This window comes from Drosophila biarmipes, chromosome 3R (genome assembly GCF_025231255.1).
Source record: "Drosophila biarmipes strain raj3 chromosome 3R, RU_DBia_V1.1, whole genome shotgun sequence".
Classification (NCBI taxonomy): Eukaryota; Metazoa; Arthropoda; class Insecta; order Diptera; family Drosophilidae; genus Drosophila; species Drosophila biarmipes.
Genome location: NC_066616.1, coordinates 25,332,850 through 25,344,990, shown reverse-complemented (window position 1 = coordinate 25,344,990; position 12,141 = coordinate 25,332,850). Strand labels below are relative to the sequence as shown.

Sequence of the window (12,141 nt, the reverse complement as noted above, 5' to 3'; positions counted from 1 at the left end):
GTGGGAATGGGAATGGGATTGGGAGCGGGGTATTTGCCCCAAACCCCTTCAACAGCCGCAAACAAACATTTTACGTTTGAGTACGCGCCACTTTTGGTTCGACGCTCCATTCTGCTTTACTTTGCCAGAACACGAATTTGCGCATATTTGCTTTATATATCTACAAACACAGGAGTCGAGGAGGAGCAGCACTCACATGCGCACACTTCAATCTTTTATCATAATTTCGCTGCTGCACGCCTCATAAATTTGTTTGCTGAAAACATTTTCACTTCATTTATTAGAAAAAACAGACGGCCCACCACCCAGCACCCACGACGATGCCAATGGGGAAATGCATTTTCCACCAACTGCTAACCATCTTTTCGTTTTGTTTCTTTTTTGATGCCAAATCCCCCTGCGCCTCCGCCCGAAAGCCATTTGCATATGAAATTGCAGCTGACTGTTTTCCATCTTGGTCAATTATTTGGGCAAGGCAGCGAACGGTCGGCCTTTTATGCGTTAATTGCTTGAAAATTGAAACATGAAATTAAATGAAAACAGCCTTCGACGCGGCAGTGTCCCCGGCAAATAACTCATACGCCGCGTGCGCCAGAAAATGGCAGGCAGCCAGATGGACGGGCGGACGGACAGACCGCCCACGGACCGCCGCGCGACCGCTGCCCGCCACATGCAGGTAATTAATAAAAGTTCAGCCCTTGCCTTGTCCAGGCCCCAAACCACATTAAGTGTCTGTGTGAGTGTCTAAAAGCACTGCAAAAAATATTTGCACAGAAAAAATAGCTCGAGTGAAGCGAATCTGCATAACATTGTAGTGAAAGCCCAGCCATTACAATTATTGAAATGAAAGTACTTAATCATACAATATATATGTTACAAAATTGAATAAATAGTACAATATTCTAAAACCAACTCAGCCGATTTAAGAAAATTTATAATCTTCGGGGCGAATGAGTAAATGTCAGGGCCCATCAATGCCTCATCCAACCCCATGATCCCATTTCTTTCGGTGTGCCAATGTGTGAGAGACAATCAAGAGACATTTCTCAGCGACTCCCGGCAAGGAGGAGCCAGGAAAACGTTGGGGAATTATAAAATGCCAGTTGGCCCAGGATGCGACGTTGGGGCCGCTTGACAAGTGACAAATAAATGCGCTTTCAATGTGTTCGTTGTCCGCCTGTCCCGCCCTTCATATCCGCATTCCCCGCCAGTCTCTCCGTTAACCACTCGATCCTAGCCATCCCGGCCATCCCGGCCATCCTGGCTGACAACTGCAGCAGAAGAGCAGTGGAGCCGGAGCGAAAGCTGCGTCCTCCGCTGCTGCGTCTCTTAAATATTGCAATATTTTTCCCTGTCCCCCTTCTCGAACGTTGGAAATTATGAAAAATTCACCCTGACATCGTGCCGCATGTGTGTGGGCGTTCGTTTGCCCGGCTTTTGTATAATTTCGTGTGTTTTTATGCCGCAATATTGCTTGCATATTTTAATGAAACAGCCACATGACGGCTGCCGAGAACATTGCTGGCCTGGACGCACTACCACCGTGGCCACCACCTTCCAAATTCTCGAGAAGATGCCGCTGGCAGCGGTGACTGACAGGCCGCCCCGAGCATTTACGCACCTGCCTCACCTGCTGGTTCAGCCACTCACAAACAACAGCCATAACTTATTGACGTGTTTAACTGTGCGAATTGTGCTAGTGGTTCAGGCCACGTATATGCATGCCTCGATATAGGAGAGTTCATGGCAAATTAAAGTCCTCGACCTCCAATTAGCAAAAGAGCTCTGTGGTAGACCTGGGATCTAAGGAAATACTAAGTTAATTTTTAGATTTTTTAGAATGTAAGAGCAGTTTTATTTAAAAAAAAAAATCGGGGTTTTAAGACTACATAATTATATAACTCCTTAGAGAATGAAAACAATCTAGAGGATTGGAGAAGGAGGAAATATTTGGAGAATCCAGCGAGCCGGTATCCTATGATTGCATTCTGGGCACATCCGTCGGCCGAGCCCCGGTCGAAATTGTATCAAAGCAATTGGTTCCTCGGACCATCCCCAGCAGCAGTGGCTCCTCCTTGTGGCTCTAACTTTATTTATGAGTCAATGACGTCGCCTGCAACTTCCTGTGACGTGACAATTCCCCCAAGCACTTGGCACAAAGCGTCCTTGCGAAAGCGAGAGGCGCCAAATGAAAACACGTGATGCCCGGGCAATTGGTGGGTAACAAAGCTCCAGCTTTGAGTTATGGCCAAACGCAATGGCGTACACAAACAAGAGGAGGAGGAGGCGCCGGAGCAGCTCCTCGGAATCCACTCCCGGACAACAGGACACCAGGACACTGGGATGCCCGACCACCCAGACACCCGGACACCGGAAGCCAACCCACTGGCCACGTTTGCATTTCAATTGACTTTCCGTGAGCTTCGCTCTCCAACATCCACGTCCACGTCCACGTCCTTGTCGTCTTCGCTCGCCGCAGCTCTGCATTTTTTACGATAAAATCATAAATCAGCGCTGAATCAGGTAAATAAAAATAATGCTCAAACTCTGTATGCAAATTGAACAGAGAGTCGGAGCAGCGGAGACCTATTCGCCGAGATTTGACTGTGCAAAAATATGATAAAACTTGAGTCAGTCAAAAAACTTTCCAACTCGGGCCAAAAACTTGACTCTTGCTTATGGGATGAGGTGATGGCTAAAATTTTTGAATAATATTCTTGAAGACAACGCTGGCTTTTTTCGTAAAACTTTTGCCCGTTTGAGAAGAGTTGGACAGAGGTAAATGGAAATGGCTCAGCAATCAGACTATGTTAATTAGCCAGTGCACTAAAGGGCATAGCAAATGATTCAGAACGAGAGATAGAAAACCAAATACAGGAAACAGCAAGGATTGGGTTCAATGAATCTAAGGGGACTTGAAAAGCAAAGGGTCAATTTGTAAACTAATTAAGAAGACATAAATAATTGGAATGAGTCAATTGGTTAAAAATCCTAATTGTATAACCTTTTAGCCATTAAAACAGCTATGCATACAAAATACTGATATATCTGATATCTGATATATACGAAATACTATAATTAATATTTAAAGTGCTCAAGAGGATTCGTTTTAATAGACATGGCTTAAACGCCATTCGCACAGTCCATGGCTAGCATGGGGCACTCAAAATCCTGTTGACTGGTGTAATTGGCGTTCACTGCAACCACAGCCCGCACACACATGCCCAGCTGAGATTGACCTGCGCTTTATTACTTCAAAAATGCGGCATTTGGCCAATGCTCAAAGGGATCGATCGACTCCATGCCGGCGATGATGGCGCATCGCTGGCCAATTATACGGCTTTGAGGGCATCATTCGGTATTGGCCCGTTCCTCAGGCGTCGACTCGTTAAGTATCCGCAAAGCATGCAATCTCTGCCAGTTGCTGGAATTCGGCTTTGTGGCAGACAAAACTGCATTCAAATCGTTGCGGTTACGCAGGCTGCCGGGCTGCCATGGCAATTTGGCCATTCGGCCATTCAGCCTTTCTGCCATCATGGCATTGCAGGCGTCGTCTTAAAGTAGGCCCAGTTTATTAATTAACACAACCCAAGCAACTCAGATTCCGGCTTTGAATCCGATCCTGCATTCTGCATCCTGCACCCTGCACCCTGCACCCTGCATCCCAGCATCCCTGCAGAGACGCCTGACCGCACTTGGTTCGATTCCAGCCGGATGGTAACCAGGAACTGGGGATACTGCGCACATTGGCATGCATATTGAAGTGCGATTGCCTGGCTTTGAGAATGCACCTCCTGCATCAATTATGGGCATTTCGAAACTGTTTGTAACCATTTTCCAAATGCTCAGCAGTCCAAACAAAAGCCGGTCCAAGCCCATCACCAGCTGGCCCCATGGAAACCGTTTTGCAAGGCCTATTGAGGGCCTCTGTGCTTATCTTCACCACACCGGTCAAGGGCTAATAGGTATTGATTTGAAAACACCTGCCTGGCATCGAGTGCTTGTAGAGATTTACACTAAAATATGTTTTAAATAAGTGTTGGCTTCATAAAAAGTGATTACAAAATACCATATCCCTTTAACGTGGTATCTCAAATCCCTTTTATGCGCAAAAAGAACGAATTAATGAACTTAATATAATTTAACTTCCAAAATTAAGTTATTAAAATATGTAATTGTAGAATAAACATGCTATGTTTTAAATGATCTTCCTTAAATTTGCAAATAATTATCTATTTCCTTTAGTTATTTAAAATTAAGTTAAGAAAAGCTTCGTGTAGCTTGAAGCTCGACTTCCAAGGGTGATGTGTCCTGATGGCGGTGCAAGATTGCTGCTGCACGTATGCATATAAACGATAGTAGGTATTGCACTAATTATGGAGTATGGCTCCGGGGCCCAGGACCTCCTTTCAGTTGGCTTCGTTTTCAAAGGCACGCCCCGCATCATTTAAAAGTTATTAAGCACAAATGCAAACAGACGCAGGCAGCGTTCGAGTTGTCTCGAAACCTTGGCTCTGTTTATCAAACTCGTGTGACGTAGATAAATATGCAGTGGGTGCATGACGAGGGGGAGCTGGGTCTGGAGTCCTGGCAGGATTCAAGCGGAAATGTAGCTACACAAAGGAAAATAAAGGTCTGCCTGTATCACACATTTACTTGGAAATTATACGTTGTACCAGAAAGTTTCCAGCTCCCATTTTATGCAAGTCATTATAATAATAATAGTTAAAATAAAATAAATGGTTTAAACTGTTGTAAAATGAAGTACACACATTTTCAGATTTGCAATATATATTTTGTAATATATCATATATTTTTTCAGTGTACTCAAACAGAGACACTTATAGGAAAGGCACACACTATCCCGCGCACCCACAGCACACGCACATATGCAGAGCGAAGTCAATAAATTCTCATTTCGCTGGATGCGTGGATATTTCACCTGCAAACAAAGTGTGCTCTTCGCAGACGCAATAATAAATACAAATAAAAACATGACGCATAAAGATTACAGTCACCGCAAGCTAACGTGGTAGCGAAGGGAGCCAACTTATCTAGGACCTTCTCTCCTCAGCTAGGATGCCCAAACCCCAAGCCCTACCATCAGCATCCGCTTCCTCACCAGCATCCACAATCCTCATCCTCAATCCAATCTATATTAAGTATACGCACCGTTTGAACCATGCATTTTAATGATGTCTCCGTTGCCCCTGGCTCACGGCTCATGGCCCATGGCTCCTGGCTCGTCACCTAATCTTTCGCCCGAACTCCTGGCCTCTCACCCTCACATCCACCTGCTGTGACGACGTAAATGTTCATTTATTTTAATTAGTATTGAGCTGGGTTGTCCTCACACTGGCGGCTTCGATAGATCAAGGTAGCTGGCTGTTTCGCAGCACAGAGCTAATATCGCCAAACATTTTCTACACTGCAATATTACGTTGCAATTTTTCATATTAGAGGGAAATACGAATAACTTTTACAGGTAAAATTGTTTCAGACTGCCATAAACGTATAGGCCCCACATCTGCACTTATATATTCCATTACACTTATATATTCCATTACACTTATATATTCCATTGGGCAATTTTATCCCGATTTGGACGTGGGATACCTTTTTGAGTTTGTGATTGAATTCTCTTATAATCTGCATTAAAATTTCTGTAGTTTACGAAGGTCAAAATTTTAGCCCATTTTCATGTTCGGTTTTTGCGTATTTCCAGTGACTTCCAGTATGGGTTCCAAAAACGACTCTTCCAGATATCATAACTTGAGTAATTTTATGCCGATTTGGACGTGGGATACCTTTTTGAGTTTGTGATGGAATTCTCTTATAATATGCATTCATATTTCTGTAGTTTACGAAGTTCAAAATTGTAGCCCATTTTCATGTTCGGTTTTTTCGTATTCCAGTGATTTCCAGTATGGGTACCAAAAATGGCACTTCCAGATACTATAACTTGATTAGTTTTATGCCGATTTGGACGTGGGATACCTTTTTGAGTTTATGATTGAATTCTCTTATAATCTGCATTCATATTTCTGTAGTTTACGAAGATCAAAATTTTAGCCCATTTTCATGTTCGGTTTTTTCGTATTCCAGTGATTTCCAGTATGGGTACCAAAAATGGCACTTCCAGATACTATAACTTGATTAGTTTTATGCCGATTTGGACGTGGGATACCTTTTTGAGTTTATGATTGAATTCTCTTATAATCTGCATTCATATTTCTGTAGTTTACGAAGTTCAAAATTGTAGCCCATTTTCATGTTCGGTTTTTTCGTATTCCAGTGATTTCCAGTATGGGTACCAAAAACGACACTTCCAGATATCATAACTTGAGTAATTTTATGCCGATTTGGGAGTAGGATACCTTTTTGAGTTTGAGATTCAATTCTCTTTTAATCTACGTTCAAAGTTATGTATTTTACGAAGGTCAACATTTTAGCCCATTTTCATGTTCGGTTTTTGCGTATTTCCAGTGACTTCTAGTATGGGTACCAAAAATGGCACTTCCAGATACCACATTATTAGTTTTATGCCGATTTGGACGTTGGATACCTTTTTGAGTTTATGATTGAATTCTCTTATAATCTGCATTAAAATTTCTGTAGTTTACGAAGATCAAAATTTTAGCCCATTTTCATGTTCGGTTTTTGCGTATTTCCAGTGACTTCCAGTATGGGTTCCAAAAACGACTCTTCCAGATATCATAACTTGAGTAATTTTATGCCGATTTGGACGTGGGATACCTTTTTGAGTTTGTGATGGAATTCTCTTATAATATGCATTCATATTTCTGTAGTTTACGAAGTTCAAAATTTTAGCCCATTTTCATGTTCGGTTTTTTCGTATTCCAGTGATTTCCAGTATGGGTACCAAAAACGACACTTCCAGATATCATAACTTGAGTAATTTTATGCCGATTTGGACGTGGGATACCTTTTTGAGTTTGTGATGGAATTCTCTTATAATATGCATTCATATTTCTGTAGTTTACGAAGTTCAAAATTGTAGCCCATTTTCATGTTCGGTTTTTTCGTATTCCAGTGATTTCCAGTATGGGTACCAAAAACGACACTTCCAGATATCATAACTTGAGTAATTTTATGTCGATTTGGGCGTAAGATACCTTTTTGAGCTTGTGATTGAATTCTCTTATAATCTGCATTCAAATTTCTGTAGTTTACGAAGATCAAAATTTTAGCCCATTTTCATGTTCGGTTTTTTCGTATTCCAGTGATTTCCAGTATGGGTACCAAAAATGGCACTTCCAGATACCATAACTTGATTAGTTTTATGCCGATTTGGACGTGGGATACCTTTTTGAGTTTATGATTGAATTCTCTTATAATCTGCATTAAAATTACTGTAGTTTACGAAGATCAAAATTTTAGCCCATTTTCATGTTCGGTTTTTGCGTATTTCCAGTGACTTCCAGTATGGGTTCCAAAAACGACTCTTCCAGATATCATAACTTGAGTAATTTTATGCCGATTTGGACGTGGGATACCTTTTTGAGTTTGTGATGGAATTCTCTTATAATATGCATTCATATTTCTGTAGTTTACGAAGTTCAAAATTTTAGCCCATTTTCATGTTCGGTTTTTTCGTATTCCAGTGATTTCCAGTATGGGTACCAAAAACGACACTTCCAGATATCATAACTTGAATAATTTTATGCCGATTTGGACGTGGGATACCTTTTTGAGTTTGTGATGGAATTCTCTTATAATATGCATTCATATTTCTGTAGTTTACGAAGTTCAAAATTTTAGCCCATTTTCATGTTCGGTTTTTTCGTATTCCAGTGATTTCCAGTATGGGTACCAAAAATGGCACTTCCAGATACCATAACTTGATTAGTTTTATGCCGATTTGGACGTGGGATACCTTTTTGAGTTTATGATTGAATTTCCTTATAATCTGCATTCAAATTTCTGTAGTTTATGAAGATCAAAATTTTAGCCCATTTTCATGTTCGGTTTTTTCGTATTCCAGTGATTTTCAGTATGGGTACCAAAAATGGCACTTCCAGATACCATAACTTGATTAGTTTTATGCCGATTTGGACGTGGGATACCTTTTTGAGTTTATGATTGAATTCTCTTATAATCTGCATTAAAATTTCTGTAGTTTACGAAGATCAAAATTTTAGCCCATTTTCATGTTCGGTTTTTTCGTATTCCAGTGATTTCCAGTATGGGTACCAAAAACGACACTTCCAGATATCATAACTTGAGTAATTCTATGCCGATTTGGGAGTAGGATACCTTTTTGAGTTTGAGATTCAATTCTCTTATAATCTACGTTCAAATTTATGTATTTTACGAGGGTCAAAATTTTAGCCCATTTTCATGTTAGGTTTTTGCGTATTTCCAGTGACTTCCAGTATGGGTTCCAAAAACGACACTTCTGGATTCCATTACTTGGATAAATTTATCCCGATTCGGACATAGAATATCCTTTTAAATTTGAGGCCCGCCCACTCAAATTCTACATTTAAATGTACACTTTAGGCTATTGTAAAAATTGTAAGCCCTTTTACATGTCCAAAACTTACCGTAATTTCATCGAATTTCAGAATATAAACCATCAAATCTTTAACTTACAGAATATTATTACAAATGTTAAAAATATCTTAATTAATAAAAGTTAGATCAAATTTTTGGCAGTGGATCTAAGTCGGTTTATTAAAAATTACATTAGCAAGATAAGAAAATTTCCAAGGCATGTGGAAGGTGGGTAAAATCCTATAATTAATGAAAAATCAATGACATCCCATAGAATTGATTTCTCAAGGACTTTGAATTGGCTGCCAACTTTGATTGCGCAACTTTGATGGTAGAAACAGGATATGCACTTTAAGTGAAGTCATCAAAGAACCTGGCAGTCGGTTGTTAGGCAATTTCAGAGAGCCTGGGCAAAGTTGACTTTTGCACTTGCACTTACACTTACTTAACCCACAACCACTCACTTTGCCGTGTTGACGGTGCCGAGTAAATATTTCCATTTATGGTCCTATACACTTATTGAGCGTGGCCATCGTTCCACGTTCCTGCTGCCAGCTGAGGTGCTCCGGGGCTACTTGACCCGGCCCCGGACTCCGAGCTCGGAGCTCCTGGCAACTGGTAGCTGGTAGCTGGGAAAGTCTCTGGCACGTTGCTAATGTGCATAGCCATTAAGTCGGGGCTGCGTGTTTTGTTTACGCAACGGCGTGAGCTCCATAACTTGGCAGGGGGTTTTCGGTACGGTTTGCTTTGGTTTCCAAAGGGCCAACAATACTCTGGCATTGCTATTCGACTGTTGCATGTTGCAAGTGCGGCTGACAGGTAACCAGAAAGAGGGGGGTAGCAAGAAAATTACATTAAATCGGCTAGGATGCGATGGGTGGTGGTTGATGGGTGGGCGGGTTACCCTAACAACAACTAGTCAAGGCAACCCAGCAACATAACCGGGTGAAATGGAATCAAAACAAGCAACATAAACAATTTAAACCACGCGGCTGTTATTATTCGACATCTTAAATCAAAGCAAACCGGCTATATTTTCGTCAGGAATATGGAAATAGCTTCCATCAAACGTTGTTAACAAATTGTGAAAACTCTATCCCAGTGTGTGTGCGGGCCAAAGACAACAATTCCAGGCAGTCCATATTTGGTTTTTAGACGGGCTGGCATCGGCCATCGCCGGAGTTGCAGCCGCAACTGTTGTCCTGGGATACACAAAAGGATTTGCAGACGCCCAGGAGTAAATACGCCAGCATTCTGCGGCGGAAACGAAACCAAACTGCACAGCAAGGCAGCTGAAATTGATTGAAAGAACAACAAAAACGGAAAGGTGGTTGAGAAGCATCCCACCAAGCTGGCATCAAGTGGGAGACGGAGTACGAGAAATCCTGTTTGTAACGAGAAATCCTGCGAAATCAAGGCAAACGTTTGATGTTCAGCCGCGCGAAGACGCCGACGTGGCAGCCAAACAACCGAAAGAGAGCAAGCAAAGTACGCGCCACCCAAAAAAACCCACTCCATTGCCCAACTTCAAGGACCTATTCAAATAGGCGGCTACCACCATGTCACAGACCCAATTCGAGTCCCCCACAGAGAGTGTCGATGCCCCGCCGGAATCCTTTAACAACGATGAACCCCGAGTGGTCTGGCTGAAGACGATAATTTCCAATCTTCTGGGAGTGTTCGAACCAAAGTATGTGAATGCCACGATCAACAAAAATATGCCCGCCGTGGATGCCTTTTTTCAGCGACGATATGAAAGCCAAAACGATCTGGACTATGTGGTAATGTTCGTATGGCGCACCTTCTATGACAAGCTCATTGAGGAGGAGATAACTGTCCTGGAGGAGGTGCCGCGTCCACCGCCCACGGTTCCGGACAAGAAGGGCAAGGGCAAGAAAAAGGGCGATGCCCGAATGGCAGGTGGTAAATCTGCGGGCAAAGGAGGAGCTGCGGCAGGCGCAGCCGGAAAGGGACGCAAAAAAGCTGGACAGGATGCGGCAGCACCATCAGCTGGTGGAGATCAGGAGCACGTCGAGGAAGTGAATACGGGCGGAGAAACCACGGATGCCGAGGTCGAGGGGGAACTCGAGGGCGAGGAGGAGGCCACGGTGGCAGGAAGTGGCAAGAGCTCAGCTCGATCTCGACGTAAGTACAATTTAATCATCTATTGTTATTAATAATTTACATTTTTTAAGAGTGTTTCAATATTTTTTAATATTAATTAAGTATTTATCAAGCAATAATTTTTTTTATATTAATTTATCTTTACAATTTATTAGAATACTGGGATATGAAGTTCAAGAATTTAAATTTTATATAAGAATTCATATTTAATCTACAAATTGAACATTTTATTCTCCAAACCCCCTAGTTTTAAATATTAAGCTTTTTGAAAATATTAACTGCTATTCAAAAACTTTAATCTAAAAAGTTCCACTAATACATTTGAATAATATACCACTGATATTTCCAGCCAGCTCTGATACGGAAAACGGTAAATATGATGCATTACGCGAGTTTCCTTTGTTTCTGTCGAAAGATTTTAATTTCAAAAGTTTCAGTTTTTTAGTTTTCCCTTTTCCATTTCACCCCGACTTTCTCCGCTTTTGCGATGCATAAATTTTTAGCCCGTCCAACTTGATATCAAACGAAAATCTTGGTCCACACTTTGATTCGCGCTGCCCACTTCACATCATAAATATTTAAGGGCCTCATTTTCGTTTGCCTGGCTGAAATTCATTTCTTTTGTAACTTTTAATTTGAATCACCCATTCCACGAGCTCAACCATCTCCCGGCAGCCAACTCATTTGATTTTCCATTGCCTGGCGCAAAGATAAGAGCAAAGTTTCGCCGGCTCATTCATTGCATTTAAATGGAAGCGCGCAACTTGCCACAATGCAAATTCCGCCCGCTGCACTTTGTTCCATCCCATCAATCTCAATCACAATCGTAATCGCGGAGCTGCATTCGCTTACTCGCTTCTGACACGCCCACTTTTCGCCCTCGCCACCCCTACTAATGCACTCCCCCGAATTTCCGCCCTCCGCCCACCAGGTACCAAGAAGAAGAAGAAGCCCAGCTATGTGCCCGTCTACGTGGAAGTGAAGGTGAGAAACTGTGTGAACGAACCCTAATTGAAACGCACAAAGGGTGGGCGAGGGAAGCCCTAATTGAAAATGGCTCTCAGCCCTTTGAAATTGATGTGATAAAACATAAAACTAGTCAGTAAAGTCGCAAAAAATTACAGAAACTGGTGCCGGCGTATGTCAAGACCCCGCAACTGCACTGCCATTTCGGAAGGATGGAGTCCGAGGACCTGGACCCTAAGATCAAGTACATTTACATTTTGCGCAAGAACAGGAGGGAGATACGTGAGTACAGAAAATCAAGTAACATAAGGCAACAAACAATAATGGAAAAATAAAAATCTCTATGTATAAAGAAATACTAATATTAATTAACATTATGGCTACTTATAATATCTTTTGAAGTATAGAAAATGTATTATTAAAATTATTGCTTATATTGCTTCTATATATATTATAAGCAATCACAAATATTTGTAAACATTTTAACACTATAAAATAGTTATCAAATATACTGCAGTTTTTATTCACGGACCT

General features: G+C 41.6%; 1 protein-coding gene across 1 annotated transcript in view; it reads left to right on the top strand.

Annotated features, from left to right (window-relative positions):
• The first annotated feature begins 9,543 nt into the window (after nt 1-9,543).
• Nucleotides 9,544-12,141, top strand: part of LOC108024722 (dynein axonemal heavy chain 10) — a 34,303-nt gene continuing 31,705 nt past the window's right edge. Inside the window, exons 1-3 of the mRNA XM_017094815.3 lie at nt 9,544-10,662; nt 11,573-11,625; nt 11,766-11,889. Of these exons, the coding sequence (XP_016950304.1) occupies nt 10,077-10,662; nt 11,573-11,625; nt 11,766-11,889 (763 nt within the window). The 5' untranslated portion in view covers nt 9,544-10,076. The remainder of the gene's footprint in view (nt 10,663-11,572; nt 11,626-11,765; nt 11,890-12,141) is intronic.